This window comes from Asterias rubens, chromosome 1 (genome assembly GCF_902459465.1).
Source record: "Asterias rubens chromosome 1, eAstRub1.3, whole genome shotgun sequence".
NCBI classification, from domain to species: Eukaryota; Metazoa; Echinodermata; class Asteroidea; order Forcipulatida; family Asteriidae; genus Asterias; species Asterias rubens.
The window spans coordinates 11,355,383-11,380,866 of record NC_047062.1 but is presented as its reverse complement, the minus strand read 5'-3'; the positions used below and the strand labels follow the sequence as shown (position 1 = coordinate 11,380,866).

At 38.4% G+C, this 25,484-nt stretch overlaps 2 protein-coding genes across 2 annotated transcripts; one reads left to right on the top strand and one right to left on the bottom strand.

Annotated features, from left to right (window-relative positions):
• The first annotated feature begins 5,471 nt into the window (after positions 1-5,471).
• Positions 5,472-10,296, top strand: LOC117297060 (transmembrane protein 26-like). The gene is made up of 3 exons (XM_033780189.1): positions 5,472-5,662; positions 6,970-7,135; positions 8,508-10,296. The coding sequence occupies exons 1-3, from the start codon at positions 5,472-5,474 to the stop codon at positions 9,882-9,884; spliced, it is 1,734 nt and encodes a 577-aa protein (XP_033636080.1). The 3' UTR covers positions 9,885-10,296.
• A 10,752-nt stretch (positions 10,297-21,048) lies between these two features.
• On the bottom strand, positions 21,049-25,459 carry LOC117288126 (iron-sulfur cluster assembly 2 homolog, mitochondrial-like). The gene is made up of 4 exons (XM_033768833.1): positions 25,136-25,459; positions 23,024-23,135; positions 22,676-22,797; positions 21,049-21,368 (listed from the first exon to the last, which is right to left on the bottom strand). Exons 1-4 carry the CDS (start codon positions 25,165-25,167, stop codon positions 21,194-21,196), a joined length of 441 nt encoding a protein of 146 aa, XP_033624724.1. The 5' UTR covers positions 25,168-25,459; the 3' UTR covers positions 21,049-21,193.
• Positions 25,460-25,484: the final 25 nt, after the last annotated feature.

Genomic DNA, 25,484 nt, shown 5'->3' with positions numbered 1-25,484 from the left:
TATACAAATATAAAGACAAGTATTAAGAAACATATTTTTTTGTCATAACGTATTCCCTTTTCGCACGCACTTTCTCGAAACAATTCTTGTCATTCTTATTATGTTTTCTTGATGTATATTTTTTATTAATATGAGTGCTCCAAATGGTCAGCTTTACTGGATAGGGTCACCCTAGTTATATTTCAATATTGAACTTTATTTATATATAATATTTGGTTTTCGGTAACATCATTGTGTGTATCTACTTGCCAGGTAGAGTTTGTTCTTATAGAACTTTCTTTCTTTATTCTACTACCGCGGACGGTAGATTGATCGGTAGTTCGGGAGACTTGTGAAAAGAACTGTCCTGCTTTTTAAGTCCTACCCGGGCGGGTGGTTACGTTTATTTTGTTTTTAAACATTGATTTTACGTGTATCTAATAAAAACATGATACTTTTGCCATCGCCACGGTGCGGTGCGGGGGGGGGGGGGGGTGCTGGCTTAACTCGGCTCATGAACATATTAATTGATAATATTCATTTATAAAGCAAGCTTTCATCAATGCACCGTATTCCAAGTAGAAACTAGCTATGGACACAATTAATATAGATAATTACTCGGTAAACAAATTAGACGGCTCAGTCGCTCTAAATGCGGCTGTGGCAAGAGAGCTATTGTTTACTTCATCACTTAAAGGAGTTGATCTTTTGTGCAATTTCTACAAGGCACGGATACTCGTTTTTGTTTCCTCAGTGAATCCAGTGCAGGGCTGGTATTAATTATGCTGATCATGCAAGGACAAGCCAATCATTTGCAGCCTCAAAGGCGCCGGCTTCAGTGGGCTAATTTGGATGCAGAATAGACCCAAACTCGACTATACATCCTTCATGAGTGGAGTGGGAACGGTCTCAAAAAAACACACATCAAATTTGGTCGTTTTCGTGCTTGGTGCCTGGTGGACCTACTAATTCTTACTTAAAACGATATACTTGTTTTGCTCCGTGTCGTTTCGTGCGGCCCAATTACTAGCTGCATATGGCATTCGGAACACAATGCTTAAAGGAACACGTTGCCTTGGATCGGACGAGTTGGTCTATAAAAAGCGCTGGTAACCGTTTTTTAATAAAATGCATATGGTTGGAAAGATATTTTAAAAGTAAAATACAATGATCCACACAAGTTTGCTTCGAAATTGCGTGGTTTTCCTTTTACTGTGCGAACTAACACGGACGGCCATTTATGGGAGTCAAAAATTTGACTCCCATAAATGGCCGACCGTGTTAGTCGACGAGGTAAAAGGAAAACCGTGCAACTTCGAAGAATGTTTGTGTGGATCATTGTATTCTACTTTGACAACATCTTTCCAACCATATGCATTTTAAAAAAAACGGTTGCAAACGCTTTTTAAAGACCAACTCGACATATATCCAAGGCAACGTGTTCCTTTAAAGCCATTATACACTTTCGGTAAACAGTATGGTCCAAGTCCCACACTTCGTGTATCACAACTTATATATAAAATAATAAACCTGTGAAAAATTAGGCTCAATTGGTCATCGGAGTCGGGAGAAAACAACGGGAAAACCCACTCTTGTGTCCGCGCATTTCGCCGTGTAGGCCTAATTACATGTGTTTAAAATAAATCCGTAATTCTCGCTAACGAGAATTAATATTGTTTTAATGTTTTCTCAAAAAGTAAAGCATTTCATGGAACAATATTTCAAGAGAAGTCTTTCACCATTACCTTCTGTAAACCCTGTAAATTATTTGTAAATCTGTGATTTTTTTTCTGTACCGAAAAGTAAGTTGCAAGCCAAATAAACATGTTACGTGGACTATTTTAAATGGTGTGTCTGCTTTGCAATAGTTTCTGCTGAAGCATCTCCATGAAACAATGGGCCCATATAGGCCTTGATTGAGTATAAGCCGCACTGTGCGTTCTCTTCTCTTTCTAGGAAATGTCGATAGCGGTACAGCTTTTCGGCAAGGGGCCTCATAAAGGGGCAGGTTGAAAAAAACAAAAAACAAAAAACAGTTTTAAACAAGTAGGTTTTGAAACTTTGCATGGTGGAAATACGATATGGAAAGGTTTGCGGTAACACATCTCTATCGTCGGGGTGGGTCTGAAAAGAACCGTTGATTTCAACAAGACGGATGTCAATATTGTATCGTTGCGGTTCCCGCTACCAAGACATATTATTCGAACTAACTCTATAGCTACCGGGCAATCTCGGTAGTCTATAGTTGGTAAGGCACTGCTCTAGAATTGCAATGGTCTTTGGTTCGAATCCAACCCGAGTAATGTGCCTAGTGATATTTGCTTTCACATGACCCGGGAAAGTTCTGAGTACAGTGCTAACACACATCGGTGTTCACACGAACGAAATAACAATTTTTTTTTTGTGGGAACGAAATGATATCGAGGGAGTTAAATTATACTTTTAGGTAGGCCTATATTATGAAATTATCTGAGGGAACAAAAAGATTCAGAGGGAACGAAATAAGTTCTGTATTTTTTTCCTTTTCTTTTTACATTCTAAATATTTTTCCAATTCTCGTTAAGAAATTTAAATAAACAGCTGGAAATAATTAAGCGAAATAAATGTTAGTATAAAGTCATATACATTGTTTACGTATAAACATGAATGAGGTCTAAATATTTGCGTAACATTATTATAAAAAAATTCCTAAATATTGATACAAAGGCAAATATATTGTTTTATGGAAGAGGTCTAAATATTATTTGCTGTCAAATATTATGTAAAAACAACCGAACTGTTTTGCAATAGGTTGAAACATGCACAAGTGAAGGCTAAACATGTCGCTGTTTTAAAATTCACTCCCAGCAAAAATCAAAACACCCTCCCATTGCCCCGTCATGGGACTTGCCTCATCCGTTTCCTTCATCCAATAAAAACAAGACTAGAACATCCGAACGCCGCAAATTAATTAAATTCTGTTTATTGTTGGAATAATGCCTCCCCGATCTTCCATCATGCTTATCTATAGTAAGAAAAGGAAAAACAAGAAAGCTTTGCCAGGATGTTTAAGTATGATGGATTGGACTTGACTGTACATTTCTCGTAACTGGTGCAGTGTAGTACTAATGGCAGCACTCTGATTGAGTAATGCTTCCTAATTGAGTGATCAGGGCCGCGATGCATTTGACGGTAAAGACGTGAATCAGTGAAGTCTGAGAGAAATGTAAGGGCAGATTACATAGAATGTCATTTTTTAAAGGCAGTGGACACTAAATAGTAATTACTCATAATAATGTTTAGCACAAAGACTTACTTCGTAACGAGCAATGGAGAAATCATGATAGTATACAAAAATGTGAGAAACGGCTCCCTCTAAGGTAACGTAGTTTATTACAAAAAAGGTGAATATTATTTCTCACTAAAAACAATAATAAAAGACTTTAGCTGAAGCCTTTTATAAGCACTTGAAAGGACACACATTTTGTTGAACAAGGGTGTGTTTTTTCATTATTGTCTTGCAACTTTGATGTCCAAGATTGAGAAGAAACAAAATCCAGAAAAGTGTTTTTTTTTTTCATGCGTGTTGGGATACACCAAGAGAAAATACTGGTCTTTGACAATTGCCTTTAACAAGGAAGTGCCGTGTTCTCGTTTGTAATAATATTTCACATCAGATCTTGTTTTATGCCCTAGATTCTCATTTTTCTCGCTTGAAATTTCAATTGTATGTTGTTAATGGCATGACTTGTATGTTACAAATTAATAACTCCGCGATTGTTTTCTAATTGTCATGAATTTACAATTCGCAAACTCTTGCCTGAAACATTGCCATTTTCGACCATGATGCTTTAAACAAAACTTTTACAGTCTGTCATTTACTGATTCAGCTGTCGACCCAAGCCTGTGGCTGAGACAGGGTAACCGGTTACCACCCTCACAAGCGTGGGTATTACGAAAGGAACCTGGCTGGTACATTATAATAAACTATACCTTTCCAACTGTTTACGAAGCAATTATGGTGAAGTGCATTGCGACCGGGATTCGAACCAACACTCTGCTGACAGCACCAGAGCCATGGATCCGGTGAAGTAGACCGCTCAGCCACGACGCGCCAAGCAGAAGCAGACATAATGACTTGCACATCTGGCTGCAGATTGCAGCGCATGATATTGAAATAATATAAAGTTGTATAATTTAAACATTGCTCTGCTGTTTTATAATGAAACCCTTCAGATGCTCATTTAAAGAAAACATTGATCGTTCTTTTGCATGATGCGTTATTGCGAAATAAATATCAAACAAAAATCACTTGCTTTCGTTTGTACTTGCATAGACGTCGTTTCTGACCTTGAAATTAAAAAAGAAGTCAAGCATTATTGCAATCCAATTCCCGCCCTCAGCAAACATTAATATCGTCATCGTCTAGCCTATTAAACACTGTCCCCGCAGTGATAAAGCACCCATCACCACATAGACTTGATTCAAGTCCCAATCCCGTGTGAGTCCTTTTATTTTCAGTCCCATCAGAAAACTCCCCCAACCACATGTGCCGCACCGCGGTATAGGGACTTTTTTTGACGGCTATACACTTTGACGCCAGATATAAATTAGAGACTAGAATCAAGTCTAATCACCACCTGACAATGATATCAACACATCTTCAGTCCGGCTCTGACTTGACAACCGCTTCACGGACAAGTCTTGCTGATTCCAAAGTAGGTTATCAATCCTCGATGGGTTTACCAGTAATCAATTAATATTATTGTTATTCTTTGTAAAATGATGTGTTTTCCTTAGTGCTTTCTACAAGTGACTTCGATCGGATGGATCATATCTGAAAGTGCAAATTATGGAAGTTTATGGAGTGTTGAGGTGTCGTTTTTACTATTAATAATGGTCTGACGGCAGTTTGAAGGATCTCAGGGGAGTTCATCGCTTTATAGGGGGCTAGGTTGCCGGGAGATTCGTCACTTTTTCCGGCAGGCATCTCCATCCTGACTCTCGCAAACGAGCTGGACTTTTGAAATCGCATGGGCGTTCGCACTGATCATTTTTGGAATATTAATATTGAGTTTGCGCTTCAAAGTGAAGGACTAATCGCACAATCAATGCTATCTCATCATTAGAGTGAAAGCCAATCACTGATAAAGATTTGCATCATCTGTGAGCCTCATGGAACTATTACTATTACACTAATGATAGTGTTTTATTATACATGTATTTGGTTTGCGGAAACACCGTGATTGTGTGTGATAACTGTCTTGCTACTGTACTCTATCGCGGAGTACAAGTTTTCGGTTTTTTATTTCAGGATACTTCCGAAAAGGATTTTCCTGCTTTTTAACTACTACCTGGGTGGAAGGTAAAAAATCGGCTGGGGCTACTACTTAAGCTTATTTAATAATAAAGAAGTGATATTGTGAAGCGTCGTCTTTCAACCGCTTCATACTAGCCGTTGAACTCGGGTGTGCTTCTCGTCGCAACCCCCTGTCCCCACACGGCGAGTGAAGATGGGGAAATTTGGGATTGTCTTCAAGGGAACTCTGGTCCGTGCACTGTTCTCTCTCCACGCTGGTGTGAGTGTTTGGTTGATCAGCAAAGACAACGAGATTTATTTGTTGATGTGGCTTTTGTTCCTCCTGTTCATCTTTTTCGAGGGAGTCTTCACGACCAAAGTGAAAAAACACGGCACTTGGAAATGGTGAGTAAAAAACATCGATGAAATTTCACGATGAGAAAATAGAACTAGCTGTTAAAAACAACTTTCCAAGCAAAAGGGTCTATGGTATAAATGCAAACAGAGTTAGGGGCCTGACGTTTGGACCCTAGCAGAGTCTTTCTCGATGGCTAAATTCACCATGTTACTCCATACATCCCGGGCCTGTGGGATAGAAACACATGATTGAAGGATTCGTGAAGACCATAGGCCTATAAATATTATCACGACTTGAGGTATCAAATTAAAAACTCAAAATTTGCATCGTGGAAATACTAAATCAAGTGAGAAGTATTTCTAACAGGTTCATGTGGTTTTTTTTTTTTTTTTTTTTGCTTGATGGTGTCGGGTGATTCCCCCTTCTTTTTGGTTTTGGTGTGGGCGTGCTAAGGACCACCGTTTGTTTCTGAAATACAATTATTTCACCATCTTGTTAAAGGCACTGGACACGTTTCGTAATTATCAACGACCAGTATTCTCACTTGGTGTAGCCCAACATATGCATAAAACAACAAACCTATGAACATTTGGGTTCAATTGTCATCGAATTTGCAGTAGCAAAAATAATTAATCGAAAAACATCCTTTCCGGACAAATATTTGTGTGCTTTCAGATGCACAATAAAAGGCTTCAGCTGAAGTCTTTTATTATTAATTGAGTGAGAAATTACCTCTTCCTCAAAAACCATATACGTTTCTTTAGAGGGAGCCGTTCCTCACAATGTTTTTTTTTACTATCAACAGCTCTCTGTTGCTCGTTACCATCATGTAGGTTTTTATGCTAACAGGTATTTTGAGTATTTACTAATAGTGCCCAGTGCCTTTAAAGCCATTGGACACTTTCGGTAAACAGTTTTGTCCAAGTCCCACACTTCGTGTATCACAACTTATACATAAAATAACAAATCTGTGAAAATTTAAGCTCAATCGGTCATCGGAGTCGGGAGAAAATAACGGGAAAACCCACTCTTGTTTCCGCGCATTTCGCCGTGTCATGACTTTGTGTTTAAAATAAATCCGTAATTCTCGCTATCGATAATTGATATTGTTTTAATGTTTTCACAAAAAGTAAAGCATTTCATGGAATAATATTTTAAGAGAAGTCTTTAACCATTACCTTCTGTAAACCCTGTAAGTTATGTGTAAATCTGTGAACTTTTTGTCTGTACCGAAAGTGTCCAATGGCTTTAAGCTTATAATAAGACCAATTGTATAGGATTGGTTATTACAATAATAGACATATTCAAATACGTTTTCCAGAAATTCTAAATTCAAATTTTTTTTTAACTGCAGGTTTTCTCCAACCGTTTGTCTGTTCCTGCTTTGCTCCGTTCCCTGCCTCTGGAAACTGGAACTCGAGACGTTTGAAACCAGAAAATATGTCTTCATGGATCCCAACAACACATGTAATACATCTACATTCCCCCTGATAAGCCTACCACCTTTGTTTGGATTCAAGGTAAGACACAAATTGTACAATTTTTTAAGACACAGAACAACTTTGGTAATTGTCAAAGACCAGTGTTCTCACTTGGTGGATCTCAACATAATGCACAAAATAACAAACCTGTGGAAATTTGAACTCAATTGGTCGTCGAAGTTGCGAGATCAAAATGGAAGAAAAAACACCCTTGTCGCACGAAGTTGTGTGTGCTTTCAGATGCCTGATTTCGGGACGTTAAAATCTAATTATGAGGTCTCAAAATCAAATTCGTGGGAAATTACGCCTTTCTCGAAAACCACGTTACTTCAGAGGAAGCCTTTTCTCGCACTGTTTTATACTACCCCCCATTAACTCGTTACCAAGTAAGGTTGAATGCTTATAGTTATTTTGAGTAATTACCAATAGTGTCCACTGCCTTTAAAGGGCAGGTTAATACGCTTGGTAATCACTCTTAACATGACACTACAAACTTTTGATTGTATAGAGCATTTTTTGGAATTTATTCCACTTTGAAGTAATGTGGTTAAATAATAGGATGTCACTTTTTTACCCCCGAGTCTTAATCTGAGAAACGTTACTGTTGATACGTTTCTAAGATGGTGTATTTTAATATTGGGTTGTTCTTGTCATGCGTGGTCATAACCACTCCGGAATTTCGGCAAAAAAAAACCGCTTCCATCTTTTGAAATAATTTTTTTTACAGATAAGTTTTATTACATCATTCTATAACATTATTTATATAGAAATAAAACAAGCTTGCAGTTCTTAACACAAAAGACCAATAGAACATGTAGAATGTTAGTTCATTATTGCAACAACAAAATATCCATAGCAAATGCAAACCGGATTTTTTGTAAACAAAATGAAACAAACAACATGTTTTGCTAATATTCGGCCGTTCATGCCAACCAGTGGTTTGCTTATCAACAATATCAATAATAATTGCTGTAATGTCGATAGCACTAATTGTTAACTAAAATTAATGATGCTATTCGTTCCCACTTCATAACTGTTATCTTGTGGCGATGGATGATTTTTTATTGTAATCAATATATTTTTCAATAGGGCAGCTGCCAAACATCACCTCAGACCAATCAAAACACCGATACAGAAAGCATACGTCATTGTACGTTTATCCAATGTAATGATTGTATCCAATGAAATAACTGGTTCAGAAAAGCTAGTACTTGTCTTTGTCCTAGAGACAGGGGACCAGTCTAACATCCAACACGATCATGGACCCCTGCCAAAATGGATGCATGCAACGGTATTACTTTTTTTGGTGTAACAACACAACACTGCATAAATAAATAGTCTCACATTGCCTTTTTTAATGGAATGGTTTGAACAGCATAATTCAAGTCGATATTGGTGTTGTGTTTTACAGGTACCTGTTGTATCAGACCTGCTTTTGAGCCTGCCAGAATGGACGCTCGTCCTTCACCAAACCCTGCTCTTCATGCTCATCCTTGGTAGATGGCTACTCCCAAAGGGCGACCTCTCGCGAGATCAGCTCTCTCAACTTCTACTGGTGCAGATCGGCATGGCGGCAGACATCTTGGAGTTCGTGACGGAGGGTCTGAAAGCAGAGATCATGGTCTACGGCACCTACACGCACGTCCAAGTGCTCATTATTCTGACCGTGTGGACTTGGAGCCTGCCGCAGTTCACCCTGAGCCTGACTCTAACCAAATCGCGGAAGCCCAGAGTAGCTGGCACTGGTAGCATCTTGAGGGAACAACCTCGCGTAGACCACAGAGGGAACTTCGGAGTGTGTCACCTTTTCTGCGGCACCGAGGTCTGGGCTATCTTGGTCACCATGACTATGCAGGATTTACCGTTCCTGAGCACCCGTCTTTATCTTATCTTCAACCCAGAAATCCCCATCTCGATCCCGTTCTTTTTCTTCACGTTCAAGAATGCCTTGCTGACCATGCTACAGCTGTACCGCCTCTCGGTGATTCTTCAAGAGTACCGGCACCAAAGGATGGCAAGAGTGAGGGTGACTCCGGAGCATCATCCCCCGTCAATAATTGATCTTGAAGATGTTGAGCCCGTAGATGAACCACAAGAGAGCCTGCCCAAACACCCCGGTCCGCAGCAGCAGCCATCCACAACCCCCTGGTTCGCCTCCCGTTTTCTCTCCGGGTTCGTGGGGCCCAAGTTGCGACAGCGGAAGCATGTCAGTATCCAGACGGAGCAATCGCTGCAGATAGTGGCCAGTATCTCCTCTCACTGGGCCGTCGATGTCGACGACGAAGGGGAATACCTTTACCAATACGCGGATACCGATGCCAAACCAACTGCCAAAGCCCGCGATGCCCGCTCACCTGCACCGCCAAACGACGCACGTAGTCCTACTCCAGCCGGTGGTGTTCCTAAGCACCCTCAGTACAGACGAAATCCTAGCCGTACCTTCTCCGAAACCCCGCGAAGTCCTTCACCAAAATGCGAGGTCATAATTGAAAGTACAAATGAAGACAAAAAGGATGAACTGACAGTCATTTTCAATAAGAAACACGATCGCGGTGATCACAGAAGTGTCAAAGAGGAGCCCAATACGGCTCGGGTTGCCTCTACCGAAAAACGTAGCGAAACACCCCGTGAATTTAATCCCAAAGCGGAGGGTCGATACCGGGAAGAGGATTCAGTTGCGTCGGTTCGTGGTGAGCTGGTCAACGATGCCATCAATGACATCATATCAAATTTTGAAGATTGGTCTGGCTCCGATGCCCAGTTACAATCCCGGGACGATAAATCCTAAAGTAGAAACAGAGTCGAAAAAAGGGTAAAGAGACGTAGGGACGAGGATGAAGAAGATGAGATAAATTCGGTTTGACAATGTACATTACACGCCATTTCCTGTCTTTACATACCCTTTTCGAATCCACGGTCTCGGCTGTCCAGATTCGGCTTAGGCTCGCTTGGCCCCTCGGCTTGTTTTGACAATATTGAGCGTGCTTTGAGTAAGCGCCAAGGGCCTCAGACGAGAGGAAGGAGCCTGAAACCGAATCCAAAGCCGAAGACGTGGTTTAGAAAAGGGCATTGCCTGTTTTACTTGTTTTGTACTCTTATAACTATTACACTAAAAAAATGTATCTACATAATAATGTTTTGCATTAGGTTTCATAATAACAGCCTCTGCTTGTTGTAAACAAAATGCTCTGTATATTTGCTGTTGATTTGTATTGAATGAGGTTTGCAAATATCGGTTTCAGAATGCACCGGTATAATAATGTACATGTACAGCCTCTACGATTGACTTGTTCACTATTTTCCGTCTTCAATACATTATTGGGTTTAAACACGCGTGTGGTTCTCTCAAGAGGAAACAGAGTGAAGAACACTCTATTTGTCCGCTAATACCACTCTTGCAAAGAGCCATTTTTATGGCGGACAACTCTTTGTAGAGTGAAAGACGGGCACTTTCAACTCGATTCAATATCATTCAAAAAGAGTGACACAGATTGATTTTTCAAAGAGACCTACCACCACTCTGACAAGAAAGTGAAATGTTCACTTTTTTAAATTAAAGACGCTGGCTACTCTTGGTAATTGTCAAAATCTAGTCTTCTCATTTGGTGTATCTGAACATAATGCATAAAATAACAAACCTGTGAAAATTTGAGCTCGATTGTTGGTCGTCGGTGTTGCTATGAGATAACTATGAAAGGAAAAACAACCTTGTCACCCGAAGATGTGTGCTTTCAGATGCTTGATTTCGAGACCTCAAATTCTAAACTTGAGGTCTCGAAATCAAATTCGTGGAAAATTACTTCTTTCTCGAAAACTACGTTACTTCAGAGGGAGTCGTTTCTCATAATGTTTTATACTATCAACCTCTCCCCATTACTCGTTACCAAGTGAGGTTTTATGCTGATAATTATTTTGGGTAATTACCAAAAGTGCCCACTGTCTTTAAGATAGTACGAGGCTAATAATAATAATAACGGCACTTTATAGCGATTCACACAACAGTCCCGAAGCGCTTTACAAAAATAAATGAGTAAACCGGTAAGTTTTCAGCAGATGTTTGAACATGTTCTCGTTTGGAGAGCAGTTCTGATGTTGTGCGGCAAGTATGAGTGACGGTAAATAATATGTGAACGAGCAGTGGCCATATGACTTTAATAGTGCGAGTGATTATGTGGCTAGTTGAGAGGTACATCTGGAACGGAGGAGGGTATATACGGGGTACATATGGATGAAGGAGTTCTTGAATTTATAACGAGGTGCGGATTGGGGGAGAGATTTGTATTTCACAACCCTCACAGATTCATAATGATTGTGGTATATTGAAACCTATTGCAACATGGTTACAAGGCTTCTTTTTGATTTCCTGACAGGAATCATAAAAGACAATCTTTTTTACCTCCAGGTTGAATGCCACAATCCTTACCGGAATCAGAATGCAATCAGAATGCCGACCGCGTTAGTCGAAGACGTAAAAGGAAAACTACGCAATTTCGATGGATATTAATTGTGTAGATCATTGTATTCTACTTTTTACAACACTTTTCTAACCACATGCTTTTTTAACAAACGGTTACAAACGTTTTTTATAGACCAACTCGTCCGATCCAAGACATGGTGTTCCTTTGACACCTTCGGAGTATTAACTCATTTCTGAGGCTTCTGATTCCGAAACATTGGTATCATGAAGCCCGCGTATATTGATTGAAAATACGTCAAAGTACTTCAAGAAGCGGTCGGGTGTAATACAATATTACACTTGTGGAAAAGTCGTTAAAGGCACTGGACACTATTGGTAACTGTCGGAGACCGGTGATCTCACTTGGTGTATCCCAACATCATGCACAAAATAACAAACCTGTGAAAATTTGAACTCAATTGGTCGTCGAAGTTGCGAGATAATATTGGAAGAAAAACGCCCTTGGCACACGAAGTTGTGTGCTTTCAGATGCTTGATTTCGAGACCTCAAAATCCAATTCTGAGGTTTCGAATTCAAATTCGCGGAAAAATGCTTCTTTCTCGAAAACTGCGTTGTTCAGAGGGAGCCGTTTCTTACAATGTTTTATACTATCAACAGCTCTCCATTGCTTGTTACCAAGTAAGTTTTTGTGCTAAAAATTACTTTAAGTAATTACCAATAGTGTCCACTGCCTTTAAAATGTGATTACGAAGGCTCTCTCGTTAAGAAATAGGCATAATTTGTAGTCATGATATTGTGATTTTTAGCGAGTACTTGAATACAATTACTACGGAACCAATTATGTTATTAATAATATTTTTTCTTATGTTGAGTAAACATTGGAAGATCGTAATCTCCTTTTAAATCGTATAGTTTTTTAATCAACACGCAACCAACACGAGAAAACTATTTTTTTAAATTATAGTTTAGGCACTTTTAATAATGTTTGTAATATCTATAGCTTCTGAATATTTAAGAACGGACTGCCGTTAGGCATTCTCACTTTAACATATGTGCTATAATAATGATAAATGTTGAACAAATATATATAAGTAAATATTTTTTAGAAATACTGTTAAATATCAAAACTATTAATGTTTACAGGTTAACATATAACTTACAATGATGGAACAACTTTACGATTGTAACATTCTGCTTTCGATGCTAATGTTTGAGAAATTAGCAAAAAGGGCCAGATTTGAAAAAAGGGGCTCTCTTTAAAGGGGTCAACGGCACTTTTGAGTTGATTACCCAATTTTAGCACCTGATGGCGCCCATGTTTCACGCTTGTAGCCCGATTTTGGTAATAAAAGTATTGTTGGTTAAAAGTGGTATCCATTGCATGAAAAAAAACATCTAGTACAAAATCCTGATCGGTTATATAATATATGACTCTGAATTTGATTGCATCTATTGCGAAAAGGTATCATGTCAACCATAAGAACGGCGATCTTGCAGTCTTAAAACGTATCATGTCAACCATAAGAACGGCGATCTTGCAGTCTTAAAACGTATCATGTCAACCATAAGAACGGCGATCTTGCAGTCTTAAAACGTATCATGTCAACCATAAGAACGGCGATCTTGCAGTCTTAAAACGTATCATGTCAACCATAAGAACGGCGATCTTGCAGTCTTAAAACGTATCATGTCAACCATAAGAACGGCGATCTTGCAGTCTTAAAACGGAATAAAAATAATGGAACCATGCATGGATGCACGAAAACGAATTTTAATGCAGTTATATCGAAAGAGAAACTCTAATCTAATTAAACTAGAAAAATCGCGTGAATTTGAAAGCGTTATAATGAAATTGATTGCTTTTTGTTGAAATTGGCCGAGAAACCTAGAATAGAAATAATAATATTTATAATAAAGGTTTCTTATATATATCACATTATAAAGACATTAATCATGGTGCCATCTTGATTGTTACCCATTGATGTCTATGTAATCAAACCGAGGCTGGAAGAACAAAATAGTCTGGTTCTTATTTGCAAAATGATTATTAGCATTTATTATTGTTATTCGATACAAGGAACATGACCAAGATGGTGGCAGCATCATAATGTAGGGGCTTATCAAAGAGCTCATGTTCGGTTTTAAACATCAGGGTAGACAGAGTTTTAAGTGAATCCGCCTAACTTTACTTGACCCGTTGCTTCATTTGATTCTAGAAAATGTTCGGTCAGTCATCACTATTGGAACTCATTAGACATTTTTATGAATACAAATAAATTTACATTAGAATTGTTTTTCCATTCATCTTAGGGTGTTCAACAAAATTGTGCATGTAAAAAAATACCACATAAAAATTGGTGCATTGTGTCTAGCAAAGATTTCAGTCAGTCGTCACCTACATGGACATTAATGGTCATTGTATGATTTTTAAAATCAATTTGACATTAAAAATGTATTTCATTTATCTGCGGGTGTTCATCAACATTGTGCCTATAATCAAAACAAGGCCAGTAGTGGTCATTTAAAGGAACATTACAGAATTAGTATTTTAAAAAAAATTGTCTGAGATCACAGATTTACATAAAACTTACACGATCTAATGATAATGATAGTAGAAAACATCCATTTACATATTTCTGTCTGAAATGTATTGTTTGTTAAACGATAATTAAAACTAATTTTCCGTTTGGAGTTTTCGCTCAGTGGGCGTTTTATTTTTATTTTTTTCTTTAAAGACACTGGACACTATTGGTAATTGTCAAAAAGCAGTCTTCTCACTTGCTGTATCTCAACATAATGCACAAAATAACAAACCTGTGAAAATTTGAGCTCAAATGGTCGTCGAAGTTGCAAGATAATAATGGAAGAAAAAACACCTTTGTCACACGAAGTTGTGTGCTTTCACTTTCAGATGCTTGATTTCGGGACCTCAAAATCTATTTCTGAGGTCTCGAAATAAAATTTTAATATTTTAGTGGAATATAACTTTTTTTCTCGAAAACTACGTTACTTCAGAGGGAACCGTTTCTCACAGTGTTTTATACTACCAATATCTCTCCATTGCTTGTTACCAAGTAAGTTTTTATGCTAACAATTATTTGAGTAATCGGTTTCACTATTTTCTTATGACCCATATGGCCAAACGATCTCAAACTTCTACAGGTTTGTCAGTTTATGTATATCTTAATGTATATGGTGGGTGCTTTCACTGCCGCAACTGTTTTGTTAGAAGAAACCTTTTTTTAAATAATTTTAAAACGCTTCTCCTTCAGCCGTTTGCTGTCTAACTTGGATGATTTAGTGGCTTTAGCCAATAGTCTCATGTAAGTCAGCAGTGGTCAATGAAAACACATTTAAAATGTCGTTTTTAAACGGCTGCAATGTATAATATTATGTAATTTGGGGCATTGCATGTTGAAGTATCAATTTTTGCGGCAACCCCGTGTGGTATACTTTATTTTGTTGTGTAGATTTTGTTCTTTGAGAAGTTGTCTCGCTATACTATTCTACAGCCGCGGTGTAGAATTCGGAATGCGGGAGACAACTTTACCTGTGATTCAGAAGGATAGGCTTACCCATGGAGGATTAGTTACTGTATAAACTTTATAATCCGATATAAAATAATAAACCACAAGGGAAACTGACTAGTTGAATTGGACACTATTGGTAATTACTCAAAATAATTGTAAGCATAAAAACATGTTTTTAACGAGCAACGGAGACATGAGAAACGACTCCCACTGGGGTGATATATTTTTTTTAAGGGATAATTTTTCTCTCAAAACTAAAGACTTCAGGCCTGAAGCGTTTAATTATGCATCTGAAAGCACAAAGTTCACCAACTGAATCGACATTCACAGATCTGTTTTTTTATTGCATATGTTGGGATACAATAGTGATAATACTGGTCTTTGACAATACCAAAAGGTATCCAGCGCTTTAATATTGACAGTTACACTAATTTAACAATAGTTTCAGAAAATTCGGAGTGTTCATTAACTTGCACCTGCACTTGCGTGTCAAACCATTCATTGGGTATAGATACAGATTCGGTGGACTCAAATTTAGCTCATTGCAGAGTATGATGGCGAAACTAGTCGGTCATTAATGATTAAGTCGGGGTATTCAGAGCTGAGCAAATAAAGATCAATTAAAATGATAGTTAACAAGAGATGTTAAGTTTGCATCGGGGATAAAGAATATTAATTTTGATTTTTTACCAATGATAGTTGTTTTGATTTTAGATGAAGCTATTATACTTTGTATGAAGGTTCAATAATCAGTTATGCGATTATTGTTTGGAAGGTGGCTAGCGGGAACCTAGCTGTTATGAACATACAATATTCTTCGCGACTGATGAACCGTATAATGATGATGAGCCCTAGAGTAAACAATAATATTAGCCTACGTTTGACATAAACGAGAGGAGAAACACAAATATCATCAGTCTGTCTCTTTACTCACAAATGAGTGCATGGCTGATTGGGTTGCATTTTGTTATGTGAAGAACATTAATATTGTACATGATAGGGGTTGGCCTACACTATACTTTGCATTTTGATAAGAGTCTGCCAATACAATTGACTGCCAAGCAACATAATGACGTTATATACACGGCATATTGTGTTTATTTGTGCCCGATCGCCTGAATAATTAGCTTTGGTAATTGACGGAAATATTCAATGGAAATATTGTCGTTCAAAACTATGAATGGAAGTTTGAAAATATGAGAAAATTGACTTAAATGCCGGTGTTGCGGGTTTGTTTTCCATAATACACTATACACTACACGCCCAACAAGGGTGTTTCATCATTTTCTCGCAACTTCGATGACCGATTGAGCCCAAATGTTCACAGGTTTGTTGTTTTATGCGTATAATGGGATACACCAAGTGAGAAGACTGGTGTTTGACAATTACTAAACGTGTAACTTCCCTCTAATGTGGTGCACACTCCACACTAAATAAATTCCCGATCAAAATATTGGTATATTTTTTCTTCAGGCTCTAGAAAACCAGTCGGAGAAGGCTTCAGATTTCCGCTTTTCAATTTTTCCGCAGGTCAGCTGTTTGAATGTTTTTGCCAGTTCCCAGAAAAAACATGTACATGAAAAAGGGTGATTTCTCCAAAATAACTGACCCCAAAACGTTATTATTGAAAAGTAAATGTAATTTGAAAAAAATCTGTAATCAGTCTGGCGCTTGGTGGCCGTGCTAGTATTAATAGTCGGACTTATCAGTAAAAGCAATTGCTTGGATCTTTAAGTAAATGCTCGTGGGGTTACATAATTTACCTACTATCACCAGGTGACCTTTTGCAGTGTATTTAAATTACTCACTCTTGATCTAGGAGTCCATGTTCATAGCCCGCTATTGTTATACTCCAGAATATATACTCCATCTACCCCGCTATTGTGCTATCCTACGACCATTAATTAAAGGTGTTCAGTCAAGTAAATGTTATTAAATAGAAATTTAGGCCTATTGCTCGAGCCTGATCTTTTTATGCTGTGCTTTTAATATGATAAGCAATATTGCTAGTTTTTATTTAACCGGCCCAATATCTTGTAAAACTACAAATTAAATGCTACAGGACAATACACACTTTACCGATTTGTTTTTCCATGTAAAAGTATAACTAATTTCTCAACACGAATACGACTAGTGCGGACGATTATGGATGTCGCGGATATAATGGGGGACTTTTGGGACGCTTGGTGGCAGCAGACTTACCAAGTCAATCAATTGTTCTCCGCAAAGTGCGCATGATCAGAACTACGTAAACAATGGGTGCGTTCGTTTAGCGCGCTTCTCTGGGTCGACCCCGATGTTGCGTATATTATTTTTTTTCCAGGACGAACGTGGGCACACAATTACCCCACGTTCGTCCTCGAACCAGGAAAAAACCCAGACACGTCACCACCACGTGAGCCTTCCCGTGGTGAAGTCAGTGCACCCATGTGCACCTCGGGCCAGCCCCAGAGCCCCACTTGAGGATAGGGTCACAAAATGAACGCCGTGATTGAATATTTGTGTAACATTGTTACAAACAGTAGCGATCTCTTGTTGATATGCATTTATGGCTTTCCATTCCAACCAAAAGAAAGGTCTATTCATCCATCTATTTCACGCGTTCCCGGCCCTGTTCTGTTCCATTTTGCACAAAGTTGCACTGGTTTCAACTGGACAGATGAGGGCGCCCTAGGATTACTCCGTAAAAATCACTCCGTTTCTCTTTCAATATTAGGGGACTTTTGGAAAATAACACAATTTCAATTTGTTTTCATACACATTAAGCCGGATATAATGTAATAAGAAATATAAGAAAATGTAATAAGAAATTATTATCAGATATTACTGCTCCAAAGTGTTGAAGAGAGCAAATATCTTGTTCTCATTTTTAAAAGGAATAAAACAAAGAAATGGTAATTGTAAAACAAAACAGCTTTTTTTATATGATAGTTTTGCTTTTCATCTGATCTTATCAGCCTTGATGTTATTAGGTTGGGGTGACATGCCTATCCTCTCCCTTACCCAAATGGTGCTCACTTGAAATAAAGTTTAACAACTGAACAGGATCATCCAGTTCTGCCAGTGCTTTACCATTGCTGCCATAAAGGTGGCCCACATCAAATCATCACCCCAGTCCAAATCTTAAAGACACTGGACACTATTGGTAATTGTCAAAAACCAGTCTTCTCACTTGGTGTATCTCAACATGTATACCATAACAAACCTGTGAAAATTTAAGCTCAATTGGTCGTCAAAGTTGCGAGATAATAATGAAAGAAAAAACACCCTTGTCACACGAAGTTGTGTGCTTTCAGATTGTTGATTTCGAGACCTTAAATTCTAAATCCGAGGTCTCAAAATCAAATTCGTGGAAAATAACTTCTTTCTCGAAAACTACGTTACTTCAGGGGGAGCCATTTCTCACAATGTTTTATACTATCAACCTCTCCCCATTACTCTTCATCAAGTAAGGTTTTATGCTAATATTTATTTGGGATAATTACCAAGTGTCCGGAGCCTTTAACAATACTTTTTTGACAATAAATTTACAAATAAAGATTTTTGTGTAAAAATTACCAATATAATTCTGAATTGTATTTATTTACAACAAGAAATATTGCAATGTATTATAAATCATGAATGAATAAATAAAACACACTTGAAAATAATGCTTTTTACAAACAGAGAGAATAATATTTTATGTAGGCCTACACATTTAATCGTATCCCGAGATTACGCACAACACTAGCCAACAATCACTTCTGATGTTTTAACATGACCAATGGAAGATGCCTCACTCGACCAACTGACCATCTCTGGGAATGAAAATTGTGGTAATTCCAAAGGAGTTTAGCCTTCTTGAAAAACACAAGGAAAATGTGATAACTCTAATTATCCTAAGTTGCTTTTTAAGAAGTTGCATGACTTTTTAGGGTATAGATGGTCGAGTAAGTTTTTTTTTCCCATTCGGCCATGGAGATACACATATGACCCATCCCAGGGGGCAACTACCCTCCCAATCAAGCAAAATAGTGGGGGAAATTTGAGTACAGCAAGAACAAATTTTCACCCAGTATTAGAAATGGGTGCAATGTACTTGTTTTTATGTGTACATTTTTGCTCTATTAACTCATCTGTCCCCTAACCGAAGAGTTCCAAAGGCCAGGAAGACCAATCTAATCCAAGTTGAAACATTTGAGCATTGAGATACCATGGAGAGGTACACCTTGAGGTTAAAACAAGTTCTATTGCCCCCAAAACACCAGGAGATCAAGGTTAACATGGGTTCTTTGTCCCTCAATGTCAATGACAAAAACATCTGCAAGAATTCTTAGATGATGTGTTGTGAGTTGTTTGATGCAAAAGATTTCCATTAAAAGATGTATTTACTCAACGTCACAGATTTGACTAAACTCTATACCACTTCTATGTAATAAAATCACATGCTGTGAGAATCAATGGTATTTTAAAACAGCCCATTTGTAAAAAATGTTGCAACAGGCGCAAATCACAACATTATTTGTAGAATAGCATTACACATTGAACATCTACAATGAGACTTTTGTAACATTAAAGCAAGTGTAAATTTCATACAAATTGTTTAATAAAGTTGTATTCCCTCTTATTATGTAAACCTTGTATAATAACTTACTTGGTAAAATGTAATAAATTTTGGGTGGAACAAAGATAAATTTACTAAAATATCACAAATATAAACTTTCCAAATAATTAACCAAAAAGTCTTGAGCGAAATGCTCATTTTTTTTAAGGGGGGGGGGGGAACCAGTATGTAATGCTCTGTGATGTCATAAACAAAACTGCACATGCCCGAATGATGGAACATGAGGGCTCACAGGTCAACAGTCCCTAGGCCAGTAGTTTTAGTGACTGCAGTCGACTGGACAAGTCCAGCAGTCTTTTATTTTTTTCCATTGAATAATAAAGCCAAAAATGTGTAATTAAAAAAACAAGTTATGTTCAATGTTGACTTTGAGTCTGACAAACACCGTTCAATTATTTTGAGTAGGCCTAATGAAGTACATGTATGTATACCCCAAAAGGAAAATGAAATAAGTCTTCTCTCACAACATAATGATTTTTCAAATCAAAACAATTCTGGGATATATCTTTCAGCAACAAGCTGGTATTGTGGACCCCCCCCCCCATGTTGTGGCCCTTTTCACTAGTACCCTTGCCCCAAGCAAGGCTATAAGCCACTCTTACTCTTTAAGGGGCTGCTAGAAGAAAATATTTTAGATAAAAATAAACTCAGGGGAGCTGAGGGTAATTGATATTCCACTTAAACAGGTCTAGATGGTAGGATGGAGGGAAACATGCACCAGGCAAGGAGTTCCAAAGAGATGCAGTACGTGGAATAAAGATGTTGGAATGGCTCCTTGTTTTAGATTTCAGCAAAGCAGGACCACCATCGTCAGGGAGAACACTGTCAACTCATTATGAGCAGGACTCAAAATTCACTCTGGACCGCAGGCCTATGGTTTAAGCGGTCGGGCCAGTCAACTTACATATGACCGTACATCTCCAGCTGTCTTGTGTTTTTGCATAATAACAACTCACTGCATTTTTAATTTAAACTGATAAATACAATATCTTTCAATTCTATTGAGCATTACCCTTAAGAAAAATGATATACATCTTTACTGTGTACTTGTTCCACAAACAGCTCAATTGTGAAACTGTGCAGATGGTGTTCTCCTCATTTTGATTACGGTCTTGTAACAAATTGTATAGCCTTAAACGTTTTGAGCTACAAGCCCTGCGCAGGACTTGAACTTCACTCTTCAAGGGGCACAGCAATTTTCCTTCTGGTAAGGGGCACCTCGAAGAGGAAATGTTAATTTGTACAGGAACCTTGCACAGGGCACCACAGCAAAAGCACAGGGCACCACAGCAAAAGCACAGGGCACCACAGCAAAAGCACAGGGCACCACAGCAAAAGCACAGGGCACCACAGCAACAGCCCAGGGCACCACAGCAAAAGCACAGGGCACCACAGCAACAGCCCAGGGCACCACAGCAAAAGCACAGGGCACCACAGCAATTTCGAGGCCTGCCTGCAGTCTTGTGGAGTTTTTCCACCACATTCGAGCCCTGGCTGTAACCATACCTCAATGTTGATATATGATTTCCTGATAAAGTTTTCGGGGTTAGAGTTTAAGAGAGAAGGAGACGCCGCATGAGCAGCCGTTTTCAGACATGGGTATATTGATGACCCTGAAGGCAGAGCGGATCAGTTCCTCGTGGTAGTCCACGGTGGCTCCTTTGATGTACTCCAGTGACACCTCATCAACGATCACCTTCACACCGTCTCTCTCAAATATCCTAGAAACACCAGGAGGAAAGATGCTCTTTATTTCAATACAACTTTGTGAGGATGTAGATTAGATGTTTCAAATCAATCATACCTACCTTTATTTCGAAAAACCACCCAATCTAAAAGCTCAACCAATCCCAACTCTTACACAGTTTAATCAATATTGGGCAAAATAATACATTTATCTGTACAGCCACATGCAATTTGGCTCTTTGGCCACGAGTTGTGGTCTCAATAAAATAACATAATAATAATCATAATCAACTGACTCATTCCCAACAACTAATCATGAGCGCCCAAGCTACTAGACTTACCCACCGAAGGCCCATTCTTTAAAAATTAACAACAAATCTTTTCTTGTTTTCTTTTAAAATCAAGCCCATGGTTTGAGGGTAAATTTTTGTTTTATTGCTACATACAAAGTGAGGATCTGAGAACAAAAGAGGTCCACAAAATGTAGGGACTTTAAAGCAACCGCACAACATCGGTAAACAGTATTGTCCAAAGGCCCACACTTCGTGTGTCACAACTTGTTAATAAAATAACAAACGTCCTGTGAAAATTTAGACTCAATCGGTCAACGGAGTCGGGAGAAAATAACGAGAAAACCCACCCTTCTTTTCGCACGTTGCGCCGTGTCATGACATGTGTTTAACATAAATCTGTTCGTTGAGTATTGATAATTGTTTTAACGTTTTCTCAAAAAGTAAAGCATTTCATGGAATTGGGGAATAACAGTCGAAAGTGTCCAATGGCTTTAAACACTACAGTGACTTACAAATTGCCACACACTCAGCTTGGTGTTGCAGTCACTGCGTGGACATCCTTTGCTCTGTACACTTAAGAAAAATGCTAATCTTCAACACTGTAAATACATGTAACACTGTTTTAAAGCTACATCCAAAGTGTGGACCTATGGAAAAAAAATGTCGGAATCACGCAGGGACTTAAAACACTATGTGGACCTACACACGCCCACATAGTGTTATTTACAGTGATGAAGAATAGGATTTTCCCTTACAAAAGGAATGTCCACACTGACTGCAACACAGAGCATGCATGTGTGTGGTCTGTTCACAAACATAACACAGCATGTATAAAATAAGACTGCTAACTCTGGTGAGTATAAGCACAGAACGATGTCAGCCTACGGCTGCAGCAGTGCCATGAGACTGGGCTTGACTTAACCCAGGACATGGGGCATACGTTAACCCATAAAATGGGGCATAGCTTGAACCATGAAATTGTGCCTAGCTAAACCCATCCCTCCAAATTAGGTTGACCAACCTGGTATTTATATTAAATTCTTCCATACCTGTCATCTTCCTGAATGTTTTGCTCAGAGTCCAGGTTAAACAAACACTGAAAGCCAGAGCAGCCTCCTCCCTCCACAGACACTCTCAGATGCTGCTTTCCTTCATTGATCTTAGCAAGATGCTAACAAGAAATTCAAAACAACAAGTTCAATATCAACGGCAGTAACACCATGTGTATATATCCACTTGCTGGGAATGAGCATGTTCTTTGAAGAACTTGTCTTGCTAATATTATACTGTGGAGTAGATTACTTGCAAGACAGCGCCCATTTTCAGAGAGATGATTTTAAAAAGCACACAAATAAGCTAAACACAAACAATTCAATTAATAACAATAATATTTTCACCTTGGCACAACTGTCAGTGATGTTTATATCCTTTGCTGTTGATTCTGCTTGAGGTTTGGTTGAGAGTTGTCTTGCCTGATACAGATTGAGATTTAGGTAACTTCTGAAGACCCTGAATAGCGGAAACAAGAGTAGATACTGTAAACAAACTACACAAATGGATACAGTTGCAGGTGCTAATCGTGGCTATCAAAAAGTGGTTCCGCTTAGCAACTGCAATCCCCCCCCCCAATGTTTAATTTAAAAATCTTGATCACTGTTGGGTTTTTTTTCCCAGAAATTTTACAAAGAAAAATTAAAGTCAGTTATCATCATGCACACAAGGTTCACAGCTTCTTTCCTGTTTATCCAAAAGCCAAAGTCAGAATGAGTCTGAAAAAAGACAGTTCCAAAGAAGTAAACCACACCAGGGAACTCAGTGACTAGTTTAATACTTTACAATTTCAATGAATTTTGAGTCAAACAAAGACTGAGTGTTAGTGTTGGACAAATTAATTAACTTAAAGGGTATATGTACTTAGAAAGCTTCCCTTGAAATTTTACTTACTGAGGTGCTGTAGTTTTTGAGAAATGAGTAAAAGTAATAATTTTTGTCTCAGTTTTAGCATGTAAAAACACATTAACCAGTTATGCTATGGTTTTGGTATAATATCATAACTGGTTAAGGGGATTTTACATGCTAAAATAATTTTGGTCTCATGAGACCAAAACTATTTTGTGACTTGTTTTACTCATTCCTCAAAAACTACACAACCTTAGTTAGTAGTGTTTGAAGGGAAGCTTTCCACTATCATTATCTTCAAACCCTGTAAGTTTAATGTAAATCTGTGGACATTTTGAAAAAGTACCCAAATCCTTTAAGCAGGATTTGAACCTGCGACCTCTGGATTAACATGCCTATACTCAAGTAGTAAAGTATCAACACACTGAGCAATTTACCCAGCCCTAATGTTGGTGGCCTCCCTAATTAATGCTTTGATAAACGATAATTCACAAATGCCCAGGCAAAATAAAATAAACATAATGGGTGCGCTCGTTTAGCTTCCCTGGGTCATCCCCGGTCTGCCCCAGTGCATTTGAATAGCTTTTGACGTCATTCCGGGGGCTCACCCAGGTAAGCCCCCAGTGCCCTGCTTGTGGAGTGGGTCACTTGGTGGCTGGCCCCAGCCAGGTAAATGACGTCACTACGAGAGCAGTGAGTGGTCGTTCTTTTAGCTCTTGACACTGGCAGCAAAAGTCAGAACCTAGATTGGAACAGTTTCGGTAGGGCGCCACCACTTTTTCATTCGATATGAAATAATAGCCTATAATAATAATTAATAAATACATAATAATATAATAATTGTAAAAATGAGTGAAAAAGTGGTGGAGCCATACGGAAAGTTATCCCCTAGGACTAGGTTTATTTTGTACCTCCGTCCGAGCTCCATGCATGGTCTGGTTATTAACTTATTATGGTCAGACAAAAGACATGAAATTGAAAGAGCATGACACTGACAGAACCATAGAGAAAACCCTCTCTCTATTGTCAGATCAATTCTCTTTTCCTGTGCCTAATCTTGGTGAATATTAGTTGCGATAATCGTAACCCTCCATCCTCCGGTCTCCGACCGTCGGGAGGATGGAGGGTTACGATTATCGCAACTAGTTGAATATAATAACTGTACTTGATCTTGAGGTGAAATAACACTGGGATAACATTCCATATATGGCGCCACCACTTTTTCACTAATTTTTACAAAAAAGGATATCTCATTGAGGTAAATTAGATACTATGTTATTTCATATCGAATGAAAAAGTGGTGGCGCCATACGGAAACTTTTCCTAACACTGATACGACAATCCATGCAATTGCAATGACTCAAGCCTGGTTCATTTCATACTTCATGCGAATGGGCTAAGCTAGCTGAGCAAACAAAATTACGTAATTATAAAAATAAAAAGAAGAAAACATTTCAAGACAGGCAAGATTTCTCCCCTTCATTTTCAGCCATGGTGGTTAGGTTAGCTGTATGCTTAAACAGTCTACTCTATGACACTGAAACATGATATTCATTTTATGAGTAATCGCCAAACTTGAAACAAAAATTAAATAAAAATGTACTCCTTACCTTCGACTGAGGGAGCCCACGTAAGCGGCCATTTTGTTTGTTATGATCGTGCAGCAGGAATAGCAGCAGTCGCCGTTTAATACGCTGATGACATGCGAGAATCAGACTCCTTGCCAAAATTAAAAATCAATCATGACCTGCCGTTTAACATTACAAATGCCAGCCCAACCACACACACAAAAGAACACCAACCGTGACAAATCTCAATTTACAACTTCTTCCTTAGATACCAGATACAGACGTAATCAATTTCACGAAAAGGTGGAAAATTGAGTTATACAGCCGAGAATTTGCATGCCTGGATTATTAATGTTCAACAAAATTTGCAAGGTCATCCAGGGGCATTGTG

Excerpts from the sequence above, each read along its gene's own strand:
- LOC117297060 (XM_033780189.1), top strand. The coding sequence starts at position 5,472 with ATGGGGAAATTTGGGATTGTCTTCAAGGGAACTCTGGTCCGTGCACTG. Across the intron at positions 5,663-6,969 it reads AAACACGGCACTTGGAAATG|GTTTTCTCCAACCGTTTGTC; the intron begins GTGAGTAAAAAA and ends TTTTAACTGCAG. Across the intron at positions 7,136-8,507 it reads CACCTTTGTTTGGATTCAAG|GTACCTGTTGTATCAGACCT; the intron begins GTAAGACACAAA and ends TGTGTTTTACAG.
- LOC117288126 (XM_033768833.1), bottom strand. The coding sequence starts at position 25,167 with ATGGCCGCTTACGTGGGCTCCCTCAGTCGAAG. Across the intron at positions 23,136-25,135 it reads GTGGGCTCCCTCAGTCGAAG|GGTCTTCAGAAGTTACCTAA; the intron begins GTAAGGAGTACA and ends TCCGCTATTCAG. Across the intron at positions 21,369-22,675 it reads AACATTCAGGAAGATGACAG|GATATTTGAGAGAGACGGTG; the intron begins GTATGGAAGAAT and ends TGGTGTTTCTAG.